Source organism: Amblyomma mixtum, chromosome 2 (genome assembly GCF_055824585.1).
Source record: "Amblyomma mixtum isolate Tamu chromosome 2, ASM5582458v1, whole genome shotgun sequence".
NCBI classification, from domain to species: Eukaryota; Metazoa; Arthropoda; class Arachnida; order Ixodida; family Ixodidae; genus Amblyomma; species Amblyomma mixtum.
Genome location: NC_143013.1, coordinates 203,139,784 through 203,157,078, shown reverse-complemented (window position 1 = coordinate 203,157,078; position 17,295 = coordinate 203,139,784). Strand labels below are relative to the sequence as shown.

Here is a 17,295-nt window from a genome sequence, read left to right as displayed (position 1 = left end):
TGTCGGTGTTTTCATATGCCCGTCACCCTGCGGTTATATGGTTTCCTGACGTTCAACAGCTGAATGACGGAGAAGGGCAGGCGCGCCACTCACCGCTCTCCCCCCCTCTTACAATTGCCGGCGTCCCCCTAGCGTCCGTTTTGTCATTAACGTTCTACACTCTCTCCTGTTCCAATCCAGTGACGACACCAGCCCGTGACGACACCCGCCGGCAACCGTGACCTCCTGGCGGCATTCCTGCCGTTCTCCTCTCCACCGCCCGTCGCCAGCCCCAAAGCGCGCCTCTTTTCACTGCCGGTCTCACGTCGACGCGTTGCAGATCGAGGAATAGCCAGCTCCTGCTTTCAGCACCGCCATGCCCATCGTACTGTACAACCTCGTCGGCAGTCCGCCCTGCGGCTTCATCCGTTCCCTGGCCAAACATATCGGAGTCGAGCTGAGCATCAAGAACTTGGATTTCGCTAAGAAGGAACATCTTTCCGAAGACTTCCTCAAGGTCAGCATGGGGACTGTGGAAACACTTCGTTCTTTGTTTGGTTGTCTTTTTGTCGGCTTCGCTAAAGCGCCACGATTCACGAATGAACTTTTTCTGCTTTCTTAGGCGACGTACGGATGTGATAAGGTTTCCTACAGCGCCGGAGCTCTGCTCTGCAGACCAAACGGTGCAAAAGTTTTAACCGGTTAGGGCTTTTGAAAATTATGCTTTCACTGAGGCGCCGCATCAGTTATACAAGCCTCGAAGGCACAAGAGCGGGGCCCCGAGCAAAGCAACTGCGTTGAGGTTTCGCTTGGTCCGCCCCCCAGCGCATTCCTTGCAGTTAGGTTTCATGATGCAATATCTACTCAGAAGCGCGGAAAGTTCGGAATGCTTATTTATTTGTTTGTGAAACTGTCCTCTGAAAATAAAGAGAAATGCTCAAACTTCAGTGGTTTCTAGTTGTAAAACGTATGGCGCACCATGATAACAGCAGCCAAGGGGGCGTCTTCAAGTAGTCAGGCACGACTCTGCTGTGAGCACCGTCGAGTGTGTACTTCCCGAGGGAGAGTGAACAGATTGCTCAGATAAGCGGCCTTATTTGAAGCGCTGGCTGCAGGACCATCACTTCGAAGACTGCTTTCCTAGCTGAAACGGCCTTTTCTTATCTTTACACGGTCTAGACGTGGCTATCTTTGGCGTTTCTTTTGGCCTTCCTTACAGAACGATGCAGGATAAAGTGCATAACATACTCCGACACGTGCCGCTCATGGTTCTGTCTGCTTGATTTTACAGAGGGTGTTTCACCTAAGACTTTATAGACTTTTTGAGTTAGAAGAAAGCTTTTAGAGCGTAGCATTGTCAGCGCTCTAATACGTCAGAACACAGGTAAGACATGCCAACTACTAGCTTGGTTAACTAATTTTTAATGGTTAACTTTTCAAGTATTGCTGTTAGGCTACGTATTATTGAAAGGCGTGTAGCCCACCGTCAGTTATGTTTGTATCAGTTTTAAGAGTTATGAAAATGCGGCTACCCCTGCCGCTGTGGGCCAACAAATGTTTGGCTATTTCGACGAGTTACATGCACTAGAGGTTGCCTTGCCAGCAAGCTTCTCGAAAGCGCATGTATTTTGGTGCGATGCAGCCAAAATTTGTTTCGTCTCAGCGCAGAGGGTACCGCGTTTTCGGTATTCTAAAAACTGATTATAGATATTACTTACAGTAGGCTATACGCGTCTCAATAAATAAGGACCCCAACGGTAATAGTTAAAAAGTTAACAATTCAATATTACTTAACCCACCTGGTAGTTAGGACGCTTTATATATAATGTGATGGGCTAAACTGCTGAAAATGCTATGCGGAAAAGGGCTCTTCTAAATAAAACAAAGCCTATTCTTAAAAATTGTGTAAAGTCTTAGCTCAAAACACCCTGTATAAGCTTCATCTGTATTCCATGATTGTTTGAGTGACAATCTGCAACAATCAGCATACAACACATGTGTCCACATTCCCGCATGCACTACATTCTTCCTGGGTAGACTTAGGCTACCATTGCATGCATTCACGCCGTAAGCATAGTATTCCGCTTTGAACATGTTAAAAGCCATGGTGCTTTACGCAACATCGCTTTGTGAAGCTCGTATATAAAGATACCAGCAAGAAATAGAATGCTTGCTAAATTGAAAGTTCGCTCACAATAAAATTCTGCAACAGCAGAATGAAATCGTAAGACGACATAAATGGCGATGTGGCATGCGGAGTGAAAGTGGAGTTCGACACGAATTTCACAGCTCAGCCAACATGCATTTGCGCTAACGATGACGAAATTATGAGAAAAGCACCATACTGCGTTATTTGGCGTGTCATGCAATAACCTCGACGTGTGATGCAGCAAACTTGGGCAAATGTGCTTCAAGTTTTAAGAACTTTAACCATGACGTGTCGTTGCGAGCTGCAACTTGTTTTAGTGCCAGCAGTTAAGAAATTGATTTTATAAGGTTCAGATCACCAGCAGAAACCATGCTTTACTGACATAGGCATGCTCGTTCGGTTGGCGCTTGCTTCATTCGTTTGTGCGCTTTTGTCCCATCCCTGTCACGCAAACACCTGATTCTATTGCGTGCCGCTGAGGCAAGCCGCCATTATCCCCACCCCCTTCCGGCAGGCGGCTTTCCTCATGCAGCCGCCCTCTTTCCTTCTCATGTTTCGCGGTTCGCTGCGTCCCAGACGAAGCCACATTCCCGCTTCGAGATGGCCGCCCACAGCGTGAAACAATGATGTCGCGAAACTCCAGCGGCGAGCACGCGTAGTCAACCGGATCATGGCGTACCGGTTCCTGATAAATTGTTATTACGATTCATTTTCGCAAGTTATCGCAAAAAAAAAGTGAAACACACGAAACTATATTTGAAGTTTTCAGAGCTGTAGCGTAACGTCTAGGGCGACCCACCATAGCGGTGGAAGCGTAAGGCGAACAGGTTGGTTGACACTTCAATGTCAGAGGGAACATTAGGCTGAGAGAAATAACGAATTTTGAGTAAGGTTCAAAGTGTTTGGAGAGCTTCTGATACTGCAGTTGATGCCAATCGTTGCTGGTGTGCCGCTTTTGAAGTACGAATGGGTGGGGAAAAGACTCGTAAAAAGTGTGCACCTTAAATGCGGGGTCACCGCGCATATATCTGAGCGTAAACACGTGCTTGATACACGCTATTCTGGGCACCCATGAGTAAACAACTGCTCAGTTAGACCAATTTGCGCTAACATATTCATAGGACGGTGTGCACTAGACGGCGTAAGCCCTAAACAGAGGTATTGAAATTCCAAAACGTTTTATTTTTCGCCATCTGGTAACTTGTTTTAATATAGCCTCTAGGGCCATGAGCGACAGGAAAAGAAACACCTAAGGTAGTGCTTATAACACGAGCAATTCAGCAAATAGCTGTCCCTTAGGCGGCGTTCCCTCTGGTATTCAATTTTGTCAGCGGCTGCCACAGTCTTGCAGGCAGCGGTTCCGTCCTCGTTCGGGCTCTGGCCGAGGTGTAGTTGAGCGCAGTGCTTCCCTTCTAGGCTTCCGATACTCCGCAACAAAATTAGGCAGCGATATTCGGTTCTACCACGAAGCCTTCCGGCTAAAGTAGTAGGGTAGGATCTTGACATTTCCCACTTTTATTCTCACGCAAACCAGCTCCAACTCAATCTCTGCTACACCTCCTCTCTGAGTTGCAAAAAAGACGAAACGGACACAAGTGCGCCAAGAGAGCCCGTGCTGCTTTGCAGTTGTGGCTTTTCCATAGCGTGCGCTGAAGAATTCTTCGGTTTAGGCTAAGTATAACAGCCTTTCACTGTATTAGAGCAATGGACTGCCACAACGTGCGGTGAACGTGTGGCAATGTTATTGTACCCACATCCCTCCTGACGGTCATGTCCAGCCGCAACGCTAAGCGTGACAGAACGAGGAGAGGCGAAGGGCTGAATTCACGCGATAATTGTGGCGTCCTACCGCTGGTTTATTTTGCTTATGGAGGCTAAATGCTAAATCTTGTGCGTGCTTTGGCTTGTCAAAATGGTATTGAAGAACTCCTAGCAATTGAAATTAACACGTAGTCCCCTCCTATGCCATCTATTTCTGCCTTCTTTCTGTCCCTCTTTTGTGGTTAGCCGCCGACCGAAAGTGACAGTTACTGCACCTTTCTTTTGCTGAAAAATCATATACATTAGTATTTTGCGGCAGCACGTTTAAGAAATCAAGGATCTTGTAGTGCTTATTTCATTCTGAGTCTACTACTTCAATTCGGTCCTATCCAGCGTGGGAAGTATTTCGTTCTCTCCAGGTGTTAATGGAAGCCGGTACGTGTGCTTGCGTACACTGAGCGCTTGTGTAAATAATCTGCAAACAGCGTCTGGTAGCTCTGTTGCAGGCCAGCCTGAGTCTGAGTATGATGTGGTCGGTCAAAAACTGCTGTTATGGCGGACGGCGAGAACGGCATATATGGATATTTAAAACGGCGTCTGGATTAAGGCGCAAATATTTTCAATACAGTGACCAAAATTGCTTTCTTCGTGGTTCATTTTAAAGTACACTGAAGGCATTGTAAGTTGTACTGGTCTAAAAGAAAACCATTTAATTTTCTTTCAAGCTTGTACTTGCAAAGCAAAGCAAAATTTCTGAGCGAAACTTCGCCTTTCCTCCTCAACTACGTCAACTCAGTATATTCATTCTAAAGGCCCGTGTACTGTGCGATGCCAGAGCACGTTAATGAACCCCGAGTGGTCGGCGACCCTCTTAGCCTGGGTGGCTTTGGGACGTTAAACCCCCATAAACCAACTTAATATATTCGTTGTCCCCCGCCACGATAGCGCCACGCAGCATGACGCACCACGGTGCGCGTTGTGTTAAACAGCGCCTGTATGTTGGACTATTTCTTGCGCCAAGTGTTTGTCATGATAATTTTTTTTAACTAAAACAATTTTTTCATTACAGATCAACCCCTTCCACAAGGTTCCCGCGATCGACGATGATGGCTTCGTTGTGTACGAGAGGTACAGCTGAGTGCACTTTTGTTTCCATTGCCCTCCGCTGCGTATTAACACCAGTCAGTGTTGCGTGTGAACCTGCAATCTCCACGAAACTACGCTAGTGTCCTGCACTAGCGTCTTGTTCTGTGGAATGAGCTTTTTCGACGCTGCATCTAACTTCATTTGTTAATGCATGAGAAAGTGTTTTGCATGAGAAATAGCGTTCGGAAGCGTAGTGTACACCACCTACCACAGTTGACAGGTGGCAAAGTGGAGAGAGAAATCTCCCTGTCCACTTGTAGGGGAGAGGAGGGATATGCTGGAAGGTGGCTGCCACGAGAACCTAAAGGGTGGTTACCGTGGACGTAGGCGGCTCTAACACAGGCGAAGGATTGCGCAACCAGACGGTGGTTGCCACGGGAAAGCCCCATCGAGTGGCTACCGTGGAGGGGGTGGGCGTATCAGCCAATGCCAAATTGCTTTCGCTGAACATTGCGCTAAACCACCAGCTTTAGTTGTTTCTTCAAGCACGGATATGACCACACGTTGAGGCATAGACATCGCTTAAAAGCTCAGCGCCCCCGTAATTTTTTTTGCTTTTCCTCTTTCTCTCTCCTTATTCTTTCCTTTGCCTTCTGTAGAAGGCAGGGATGTGGCTTATCTGGGGGCAAGAGAAACTCGATGTCTATTCAATTTTCATTACCTCGTTTCTGTCCCAATGTTTCAAAACAAATAATGCACCTCCGAGCAGTAAAAGGTACCCTGTAGGTGCTTTAGTGCTCTAAGCGAGCCTGAAAACCTGACATTTCCGAATATGATGTCGTGAGCTAGCCATTGGCAGCCGACCTGGAACGCAATTGCTTCCTTTTTTCTTGGCTGAGGGCCGGCGGTAGTTTTCCCAAGTTACACCGGAGGCTGTCGCCGCCCCTGTACGCGTTCGGGCAGCCTTGTAAGAAATACATTCAAAGCACGTGCAGTTGTGAGCGAAGTGTGCTAAAAGTAGGCCTTGCACAACTATGACTGCTAAACGCAAAGAAAGCGATTAATGTTACTAGCAGCCGTGTCTGGTGCGGTTTCTTGCCTCATGTGGTCTTTATTCGCACTGCTCGAACCATCAGCCCTTCTTGTGGGCTTTCCATTGGGAAGATGAAAAAAATCCATGAGCTCATGAACGTAACATGCAAATCAGGCTGCAGCCCTAAGTGCAGCAGGAAACTGGTATCAGCACTGCAGAAGTAGAGGCTTGCACTACGATAGCAGTTGAGGTCGGCAGACAAGCTCTTAGGTTGCAAGCGAGAGCCTAGCGATCCTCAGTAAAACGGTTGGATATACGATTTCCGCGGTCTTTGCTTGAGGTGAGTACAGTGGTGAACATTCCATAGAGCTCGATTTCTGTGCTCGCATAGCAAGCACTGAGCTCGATTTCTGTGCTCACGTATCAAGTACAGGTGCGGCCAGAATAATACGGAGCCCGCAAAAGGCGGTCAAACTAGCAGAAACTGCATCTAAGCGCCACCTATCAGCACAACAAAGACACCCCTGGCTCTCCGCGCGCAGCGAGAGAGCTTGCCGCCTAGCCGCCCTCTTTGCTGCAACCCTGCTGTTATCACTGTTCGAAAGATGCTGAGCTGGTCCGGGCAACACCGCTAGGTGCTGCCTTCATCCAGGCGTGCTCACTTCAGCCTCAGTGGCCGCGCGGACTGAAAGGCCGAAATAACACGTAATGCCAAAACGGCTGTCTTGCGCCCGTTTACAGCGCGCGCCGCTCCTCGATGCGAGAAACGGGGCAACGAAGCGCATGGCACTGTCAGCAGAGTATCAGTCGACCATAGAGCAAGGGATTGCATGCTATATGCTGTGATGTTGATAGGCCTGCGGAAAAAGTGGGTCCGTGCTACCGACGCCATCTCGCCGCGTCCAAACTAAGATAGTTCCTGTCGCCACTGCTAGGCAGCGCGCATAAGCACGTTTCCGCTGCTCCGCGACCCTTCCTGTGCTCCGTATTATTCTGGCCGCACCTGTACGTCAGGCGCAGGCGGACAAGTTCAGTCTATACAATATCGCAGAGGTATTGATAGCGGCTTTACTGCGTTTCATATTCCCCTGTGCCGGTGACATGACTACACGCAATTATTATAAATTAGCCACTTCCAGAATTGAGCCCGTCGTCTAATCATCCTCAGTCATTATGAAGCATCAGTTTCTCTCATTTAGTGTAAGCTTAGCGTTCTTCCTACAAGGCCGCCCTTGTGAAGGTGGGTGTTTTTGGCGCGCTCGCCACGGAAAGACATAATAAATCTAATCAATATACGTCCTTGAGCAAGTTGGCGGCTTAAAATCTTAATAAAAAGTGAAAAAAAAACGCGAGAGAAAAACCAGAGGCACAGCAGCATTGAAGGCAATGGAACTCAATGGAAAACGGACGCGGTGGTGAGGGCGTCCGCTTTATAACATCTTCCTATTCAAGGAAAACCAGCATCACAGCACTGAAACAGTCAGTCTCCATTCCATCGCTCATGTCATGCCGCATCATATCTCGCTTCTGTCTTCTGCATCATTTCTGTTATCATCCGCGCTCACGCCACGCAAAACTAGAACCTCCCCCCCCCCCCCCCCCATAGGACGTATAGCCACTTGAACCATAATCATTGCATCGCTAGCATCAACTGTCGCACGTTAGCACTCAGTTCTTCTTTCCCGCACGCAATAGCATTATAGAATGCCCTGCCAAACACCATTGTAGCATGCACTAATCGCAAATCATTCCGTGAAATACTAAAGGACCATTTTTCGTGAGAGAAATCTTTTCAATCAAGACCATCGCCATTTCGCCGCCTGTTCGTCACCGATCGGGACGATCGCTCGGAGGCCCCGGCTAGTGTGACGAAGACGAAGCTTGCAGTGGCGCGGGACGGAGCGCCCGTGCTAGGCCAGCGGCCATTAAATCATCTCATAGCCATGGTTCACCACGTCTCATTCTTCGGCTGGCCGCCGCGTAACAATATGTTGTGCTTGATACAGACAATTCTCCTTGCTTTTTTTCATTCCTTAGCCTTTGTTTACTCATGTGTTCGATTTTTTTCTTTTTACTTCTTACATATTGTATAACCTTTTCGGCGCCATTTACCTGCTATACATTTTTATTCCTTTTTACTGTTATTTTTTTTTCTCTGTAGTGTTCTTGTCTTCGGTGGCACAAATCTTCAGTTTGCTCCCCCTTATCTAATGCCCTCGGGCCTTTAAGGGAAAAATAAATGAAAATGAAAAATGATAAGTGCACGACCCAGGCCGTCCTCCGTCGTCACCTTTGGCAGCGTGGCGAGCCGTGACAGACCATTCGGGCGCAATGCAGAATCCGGGCACAGATTCGTGTAGGCAGCGGCTGCTATACTGTTTCAGCGCCACCACTCGCTTCCATGAAAATCGCACTAAATCTAATGGCGTATTGCATAAGGCTATCAGGAGTAAATTTTGTTCTTCCGCGAAAGCGAAGAGTGTGTTCATTTGGCGATTTGTACTGAGATCCTGAGTTTTGATTGGACCAGGATGGTGTGCTCCGTAGAGTCCCTAAACAACTTATTACTTTACGGATTCAGATAGGTGCTCCATGTCGCCATTTGAAATTGACGTTGTGATGACTCAGTTCTTCCTCGCTCCCTCGCTCGCTGTACGAAGGAAAAGGCGACCGCCACACGGAAGGGGCCTTGCTTTGGGGCGTATGCTCGAGCATATGCGCAAGCTTATCAAATAGAGCAGCGTGCAAATGGGTTGTTGTGTGCGATTGGATTTCCGTCAGTCTTATTCGAACGAAGAAGGCGAGTTGCGACTCTCTGAAGCCGCCTTCCGTAGAAAGCTTTAGTAGCTGAGTTCGTGCGCGTTAAGTTTCTCTTTAGTGTGCTCGTGTTTACTTTGCGGCCGTTTAAGTGTTTCTTAAAGTTGAATTTCATTGTTTTCTGTGCGCTGTCCGTCCAGTCAAGTTTCCGTCCACTACACGTCTTTCGCCCAATCAACTGAACCTTGAAGAAAATAAGGAAAGACCATATTCGTTACTGCTTCACCTCAAGTTGGCATCAGTTACCTTTACAGAAAAACGTCAGATTGCCCTCAGCAGTCGTCAGCCTCATTCCCTTGACGATAACGACGCTTTATTCGCCAAGCTGGATAAAATATTTTTTAAAGCCAGCTTTAATAATGAAAAGCATACGGGTTAGTTGTCATATTTCTCTTGAGAAGTCGTTTACCCCTTGCCACATATCACCACATATTGAAGGTAATTTTGGTACTGTCTTTTGTTACCTAGAGCATATTTAAATAGGTTTTCTTACCTTCCTTGCTAAGGTTCACTTCTGTTTCCACACGATGTGTTTGAACGTATTTTATCTGTCCTGTATTCATTTTTTATGAAGTGGCTGCATTACAGTTTTCGGAATATTTTGAGTTCCCTTTGGGAGCTGAGCAGCATTGCATTAAGGAAATCCCAGCTTTGAACTTATCTTTTTCGGTATCTGTCATTGCCAAACTCAGGAAATGAATTGCAGCGCATTGCATGCAGACCAAGCAAGCAATATAGAACGCTAGTTATTAAATTATAAAAAATAGAGTAAAAATGTAGAGCCTCGCAATGGCAGATTTTAATATTGGTGGGGGTGCATTCGAAGTAGTAACTATGTATATCTATCTAGATCTAAGTAATGAGAACCTAGCGAGTGACAGCCGTTACAAGGGGAGTCACATTATTTGGAAACACCTAGCAGTGCGATAAAAATGATTGGAAAGAAAAGACAACAGTGCAAGAACAGCACAAGAATAGTTAGGCTCGAGCGCATTTGGAAATCACTGTTCTGTTAGGTCAAGAACAACTTCCCGATATCACTCAGAAGTAAAGTATGCAATAGTTGTCTTTATTCTACTCGCCAATGGGGATTAAACGAGGGTGCTTAGTAGAAGGCTTGAATTTTAGTTTACAATAGCGCAGCGTGTTATGTAACTGAAATTATCTGGGTAACGTTCAGAGGCAGACTGAGGGTTGGTCAGATTAGAGACTAACAAACTGATGTTCATGATGTTCGAGTGGAAGTAAAGAGGGAGGAATGGTCTTGTACCGGGCATGCAATACAGATATTAGGCTGTGGTGTGAAAAGGTATCGGGCTCTATTTCAAGCAAATGCATATATTACCGACAGTGGCAGATAGTCTGTTAGGTAGAAAAAAAAAGTAAAGTTGCAGTTTTAGCATGTACGCGGCTGATGAACTGTCCACTGAACTGATCCATTTTTTAATGGGGAAGTTGGGACTTCAGACCCTTCTTCTGTGGCACTCGTGGTTCTATGATGTATCAGATTTGCCGCGCAAGTTAAAATAGCCTCACATCAACTGCAGCAACGCCATCGCCTACTACCTGCTGCGCAAGTATGCGCCGGAGTCCGAGCTGTACCCCAACTGCGTGAGGGGCCGCACCCGCATCGACCAGGTGCTCGCCGCAGCTTGCTGCTCCATCCACCCGCAACTCGGCGCGTTCTTCGTAAGTGCACTTAGTGATTTTGTCATCTTTTTGCCTCTTAACGAGACAAAGCCTGCACTAGAAGGAATGCTTTGTTTCTAGCGCTGCAAATAACGCTACAGCAACTACTGAAGCGGTGACTCCAAGGGTTTCTTAACGGATCTATGTACCCATAGGAGAGAAATGAGGACGCAAGGAAAACGTCAAGAGTTGGTGGCTATCTTTGAGCCGAGCCCTTTAGCTGGCTAGTTTTTAGAGTTCTGAGCTCACACGGTAGACTTGACGTCTTAAGTTTCCTCATGCGATGCAGCGCAGAATCAGCGTATGCCCGCGCCGGTATCAGCCACATTCATGCGTTCCATTTCCTATATTTCTGCTGTCCGGAATGGAATGATCAGAGTTGAACGCAAAGCATCAACGTTTATAGTCGATGTGTATCGCTTCCAGCAGTAAAATGAAATTATAAAAAGATACCTGTGAAAATGAAGAAAGAGCGGAACGCTAGCGCAGACAGTAGTAAAAATCATATCAATTTCCTTACACCTTAGGTTGGAGTGGAAAACGAGAGTACAGGATAGAATGGCAGCACTACAAAGCAGCGCTGTTACAGGCTTCGTACCAGCAGGCTTGAAATCCTTCTTGCAAACTTAAGTTAAGCTTTAAACCTGCTTTTCAGCTACGTGCAAGGTGATTAACGAAAGTGCAGCAGTATTTTAGTGACTGTGATCCTCGCCACAGAAAACTTGGACGAGTATTGTATCTATCTCTCAAGTATCTCGTTTTTCTTTTCCTGCCTTAGAGATTTTAGTGCTGCTTATTCTAATTAAAAGAAAAGGGCTTGTGATAATTTTCTTCGTATTAGAAAAATCTATTTCGTACACATACTTCTTACGGTTTGCTCGACTTACGCGTTTGAGCTCCCCGCCCGTAGCGTTGTAGAGGGCGTAGACAGGAAGGCATCCAACGGGTTGTACTGGATTTTTTTCATCAATTAGCCAATTCCTGATGTATACCTTATACCGACAGCAATCATTCCTGTATCATTTTCATGGAACGATCACTTGCTGTTGCATTTCGTGGTACGGCTTGCTCTTTACTTATTTGCTTTCCTTAGTACTTGATATGTACCCTACAAAAGTGCGCTGCCTCTACAGTGCTAATTCTAGGCTTCAGGTATCGAAATACAACAAAGCGCTAATAGCTTTCAAAGTTTAATGTCGTATTTGTTGTTTTTGTCCAGATTATTCTTTTCTTTTCGCTTCTATCTCAAATGCGCACAACCGCTAGCCCACCTGCACAACTATTTTGCTACACACTGTTTGTAAACGTAAGTTATTAGTCGGAAAAATGTAGGGATGGTGACTCACTTTGCTATCTTTCTTTTTCGTGTTCTATCTGAGCTTCCACGGCCTCCACTATTCTGCACACAAAAGCGAGTGCTCCGAGATTCCCGTCTCGCACTGATGTAGCCCCTCTCTGCTACACAGTCTACGACGTCTACATTCATTCCTGCAACGTCTTCCTCATTGCTTTACCGTTCTTTCCACGCAGCGCCCGCGCTTCTTCGCCCACACCAAGCCGACCGACGAAGAGGTGTGCGAGTTCGAAGAGAAAGTGTGCAAAGGACTGCAGCAGCTCATCGGGGACAAAAAGTTCGCCGTTGGTGACACGATCACCATTGCCGACCTCTGCCTCATCGGCCACGTCACTCTCTGCATTGAGGTGGGCATAGAAAGTCAACCAGCTCCCCTGTTCTTGTTTGAATTCGGGCGGCCTCACCTGCAGAAGCGTTGGAGGCTCCCCGATAGCTGGTGGCAATGAATATAGCGAACTGTGCAAGATCAGTTGAGTTGGAATGGGTGGCAGGTGAGATTGTGCTTGTAGCTTGTTGGGGGTAAAAGATGGTGGGATGGAGGTTTAAAGAGAGCTAGACTCTTTAAATTCCATCTCTTAAATATGGTCCTTATGTATACTCACTGGTGCCGCCGTGGTGGCTCAAGGGTTATGGCGCACGGCTGCTGACCCGAAGGACGCGGGTTTGATCCCTGCCGCGACGGAAGTCTTGGGGCCTGTGTACTGTGCGATGTCAGTGCACGTTAAACCTCAGCTGGTCGAAATTTCCGGAGCCCTTCACTACGGCATCCCTCCTAGCCTGAGTCGCTTCTGGACGCTAAACCCCTCGCCCTCCCCCCCCCCCCTCCCAGAAAAAAAAACATAAACCGTGCACTCACTGCACGGGTCTGGTGCCCTGTCACTCACCATCCTCTCTTGTTAGCCGGGGATATGCTTTCTTTAAGAATATTTGAGATTTCAATAAAAATTAACGCTCACGACTTTTCACTATTGCTTTCGAGTAATGCTTGATTACACTTGCGGAAACGAGGTCTCTTGGTATTTCTGAAATTTTTATTGCACACTAAAGGGAAAAAAACGAGCGTTATTTTCCCCACGCACACCGCCTACAGTGGCAACTATTTACATTGCAGCCGTCAGTACACTAAGGTGTGAGTATAACTTAATTCATTACACGCTGACGTTCTTTGCAGCAGTATAACAATGTTCCTTTTGAGCAATTCTCTCTGATAATCCATCTGATAATTAAAACTCTGTCAAAGTTGTAATTTTCACTAGTATAATAATCTTACCTTTTCGTAATTTTGTTTATATTGTGCGGAGAAAAGGCATTCTCTGATGCCAGCAAGACTCATGTAAGTAAGAAAAAAAGTTACATGACTAAGAACTCGTAGCGGCTCGGGCCACACACCCGCACCAGTCTCATCGCTGCTTTTGCGACTCTACCGTGCAGTGTCCAGTGTTTTTACACCTAAAGTAGCAAGTCGATGTTTAGGAAGTTTTCGTACTATGCTGTGGTGGCATCTCAGAATGCTGGGGTATATGGTGATATGCTTGTGATCATCAGACTGCAGGCTGTGTAGAGGGGAGTTGTTACCGCGTGCTGACGGCGGCGCTATAGAAGTTTCACGGTGCGTGAAACGAGCGAACCTGCATTACGTCGTTGCACCTTGCCCGGACGCAGCAGGCAACTCGCACGGTTGGGCATCTGGCGAGCAGGGTAACAGCGGGCTCAAATATTGAATCCCAACGTTTAATACCAATCATTTGAGCACTATGAACTCATCGGTGATGTCGTGAGCCGCTGAACATTGTATTGCAAGAGGTAGCCGCCTGTTTTGTACAAGGAGCTAGCGAGTTGGCGAGGGAAGTGACTACATGTCTGTTTCGTTAGTATTCAGCTTCCCCAGTAGCTAATTTCGCTGTGTTCGTGTATGCATCGTGGCCGCCGGGCAGCACCCTAGCGAGATATCAGAACTTTCGCTCTTTCCTCGTCGCTTGTGAAGAAATGACTTTCACTGAGGCCATATTTCGCTTTTTGTCAAATAGGATTACGGCTTCAGCCGCCGCGGTGGCTCATTGGTTATGGTGCTCGGCTGCTGACCCGAAAGACGCGGGTTCGATCCCAGCCGCGGGGGTCGAATTTCCATGGAGGCGAAATTCTAGAGGCCCGTGTACTGTGCGATGTCAGTGCACGTTAAACAACCCCAGGTGGTCGAAATTTCCGGAGGCCTTCACTACGGCGACTCTCATAGCCTGAGTCGCTTTGGGACGTTAAAACCCACAAACCGCAACCGCAACCGGATTACGGCTTCAAGCTTGCTTGCAGTGCGGTCTTACTATCCGCGTTGCCTGTAGTGCGGATACACAACACGAGTGATTACGATTTTTTTTTAATTTCATGCAATTTCGCTCAGTGGAAAGCTAAATGCATATGTCGCCAAGTGCAACACTTATTTTTGCGTGCTTTTAGAGTCAGTTCCTTTTATAATAAGACTTATTTGTTTTCTTGCCTTAAAAAGGGAGCTACCGTCTTCTGGCATTCTTGCTTCGTGGTGAGTAGCAAAGTACGGCTGAAAAAAAAACACAGGAAAAAAAAACACATTGAAAAAGAATTAGACAGGAATAGCGTCATGTCAAGTCCTTTTTTTTGTGCAGGCCTCATTTTCTGTTTTTTTCCGCAGCCATGCACAAACTAACCCAACAAGCTATGCTTTTTTGATACGAGTGGCAAGTGTTTGTTGAGCATAAATGTACATTTCACGTTCAGATCCGGAAAAAATACTTTTTCATTAGCAGAGTTTTTCTTTAGCAGCGCGTTTCGTTTCTTAGGTTGTCGTCATTGGCCAGTACTGGCGACTGCAAATGCAAACAAACCCTTACACAAGACAAGTACAGCTGCTGCGGCGTTTTTTGCGCACGTCAGTTTGTTCCATGTCGAGTGTATTGAAACGGGCACGGTTCCACAGACTGAGTGTCATTAAAAACAACTACTGCATTTAAAAGAGTAAACCAACTGATTTTAGAAATCACCTTGTTTGAGAGTACCTGCGCCTGAAAGAAAAAAATATTGAAGAAGAATCTGAATATCTAATTTTCAATTCGTGCTTTGTCTTCTTTACTGCCGATTCATTGCGTTTTCACTCTTCACTTCACCACGAGGGAGGAATGTCACTTTGCTATCTGCGCCCTACGCAACAATGCTTTCTGTGAAATGCGATAGCGCGCTGCCGATTCAGCGTTGTTCTGGGCGGTTCCTGACGATGTCAACCGGTGTTTCTAGAGACTTCCGAGTGATCTTTTAATAAATCTCAAAATAGATCCAACGTCGTTCTCAGAACGAGGAGAGCCGGGTTCTCTTGTCATGCTTCTTTGATTCTTTTAGGGCCACTTGTCCAATCAGTATCGAATTAGTTTTCGACTTTTACGCCAGTCTGATGCTGTCTTCTACTTCGGTCTCCCTGCCTGTCGGGATTGCCGCGTGGAAGTATGTCGAGAGCATCTAATTCGACACAAGCGGTTAGAAATCCACTCGCTGTTTGGTCTGCGCAGAAATACGGAAATATGAGTGTAAACATTGCGCAAAACGCATTGTGCTTAAATGTCTACCGTCGGATACTGCGCGGCCTCCCTGCCTATACAGGACGCGATCGTGACATTCTATGGTGCTGTTTGATAAAACGCTCCATAAGTGCGCATTTTGTTCACCAGCTAAAACTTTATTGAGCCACATCGTACAAAATGGGTGGCGGTTTGTCATTGTACAGTTTGTATTTGTACAGGTTGTGTTTTAAATTGCGGAAGTACAGTTTATTTGTAGGTGGACACATCCGCCACGTACCTGAAAGTGCGATTGAGGTGTCCACTTACAAAAGGAGCCAGTTACACGCGTCTCCAACTTTTTTCATCGTCAATGCCAGTTTACCCAGTGTACATCGGCGGCGGCTATGCTCCCGTGCCGCGTTTCTGCAACACAATTGTCCACGCAAACGCATGCAGCGCACACATGCCACTACCGCCGTGTAGCTCAAAGTCCGAATAATATTAGTTGAAGAAGCTGATGTGCAATGTACAGCGGGATAGTTTGTTGCAGTTTAACACGAGCCGGTTTCAGCTGCGACGGGAGTGGTCAGCGAAGTTGATCTCTTCGCGCTGCCCCGGGTTCGAATACCAGTCGGTGATAAATAGTTTATTTTGAATTCTCGCTTTCACTTCGCACAAACTCAAAAAATTCTCAAACCGACAAACATAAGATCTTGCTCGGGGTTTTTCCGGTGGGAATTTCGTTTTCGCAAAAATATTCACATCTACAGCACATGCATGTAAAAGTCTGCTTTATTCCAGCCACGCTGAAGTACGTGGTGAAGAGATAGTTGGAAAGGCGTCCAGGACGACTTTCTTTAACTTCCGCATCACATCGTTGCCACTTCAGTTTCATTGCATCAAATTTGTAGTTTCATTTATGGTGTAAAGGTTTACGTAAAAAAATGTTAATCCTTTATATGGATTAAACGACTGTCGCTGATCCCATGCCTTCCACTTTTTTTTCAGTGTGGTTACGTCGATAAAGCAAAGTTTCCCAAGCTTGCCGGATACTACGAGCGAGTCAAATCCGAGCTGCCCTACTTCGACGAGATCTACACGCCCACCATCGCCGCAGTGAAAGAGATTCTGGCTAAGCTCAAGTAGTTATATACTTAGGGCATTTTCTCTCGGCATCACTCGCCAATAACGCTAGGGGAGTTAAAGGAGAAATAATAAAGAGAGCAATTTCTTCAATCACTAGCGACCAACAACCTGTATTCTTTTCCATTTTTTTCTAGAAATACTTATTTCTATTATTAAATTTGAATGACTGTGAACCCTGTACTTTGTGTACTAAATGAAATGGTCTATTGATTCGCGCAAAATGTAATAATCAAATCCACTGTCTATTTTGCGATGCAGGACGAAATTTGTGGAAAATATATCCTTTGGGCACAGCTACGGTAAAACAAAAAGCGCTGTTTAAGCGACGTGGAAAACTTAATCTTTGGGGAACTTCGTTTGCGTGCAAGTTATTATTTACCTGCGAGGCAACACCTTCGGCAACGCCAATGGTTTGTTCCTTTACAGATGCACCAACAACCTCTTTTACGTCATAAATGAACCATAGCGTACATTAAATATTGCCACAAAACTGAGAGTCGATCTTGTAACGTGCATGCTGCTGTATAAGCAAATAAAAGCAGTGTATATAAATAGAACACGAGCCTATAAATAGAAGACTGCAGGCAGGTTTGCATGCACCGCCACCTAATTAGCGTCTGTATCACATTCTGTGCCCGGGTGCACATTGCTGTAAAATATACCCTACACCCTATCTCTGTAGCCCCTTTAACCTCGTGAATGAAGGTGGCGAATACCCCCGCGGACTTCTACTACTACTGCGTACCATTGCGTCCGAAAC

General features: G+C 46.3%; 1 protein-coding gene across 1 annotated transcript; it reads left to right on the top strand.

Annotated features, from left to right (window-relative positions):
- Positions 1-224: 224 nt before the first annotated feature.
- LOC149362267 (glutathione S-transferase 1-1-like) lies at positions 225-16,628 on the top strand. The gene is made up of 5 exons (XM_089572962.1): positions 225-496; positions 4,959-5,017; positions 10,373-10,514; positions 12,045-12,215; positions 16,398-16,628. Exons 1-5 carry the CDS (start codon positions 356-358, stop codon positions 16,533-16,535), a joined length of 651 nt encoding a protein of 216 aa, XP_089429088.1. The 5' UTR covers positions 225-355; the 3' UTR covers positions 16,536-16,628.
- The last annotated feature ends 667 nt before the right edge of the window (positions 16,629-17,295 follow it).

Bases quoted from the DNA above. Each gene is read 5' to 3' on its own strand.
- LOC149362267 (XM_089572962.1), top strand. From the start codon at position 356: ATGCCCATCGTACTGTACAACCTCGTCGGCAGTCCGCCCTGCGGCTTC. The intron at 497-4,958 runs GTCAGCATGGGG...TTTTCATTACAG, and splicing joins TTTCCGAAGACTTCCTCAAG to ATCAACCCCTTCCACAAGGT. The intron at 10,515-12,044 runs GTAAGTGCACTT...CTTTCCACGCAG, and splicing joins CGCAACTCGGCGCGTTCTTC to CGCCCGCGCTTCTTCGCCCA.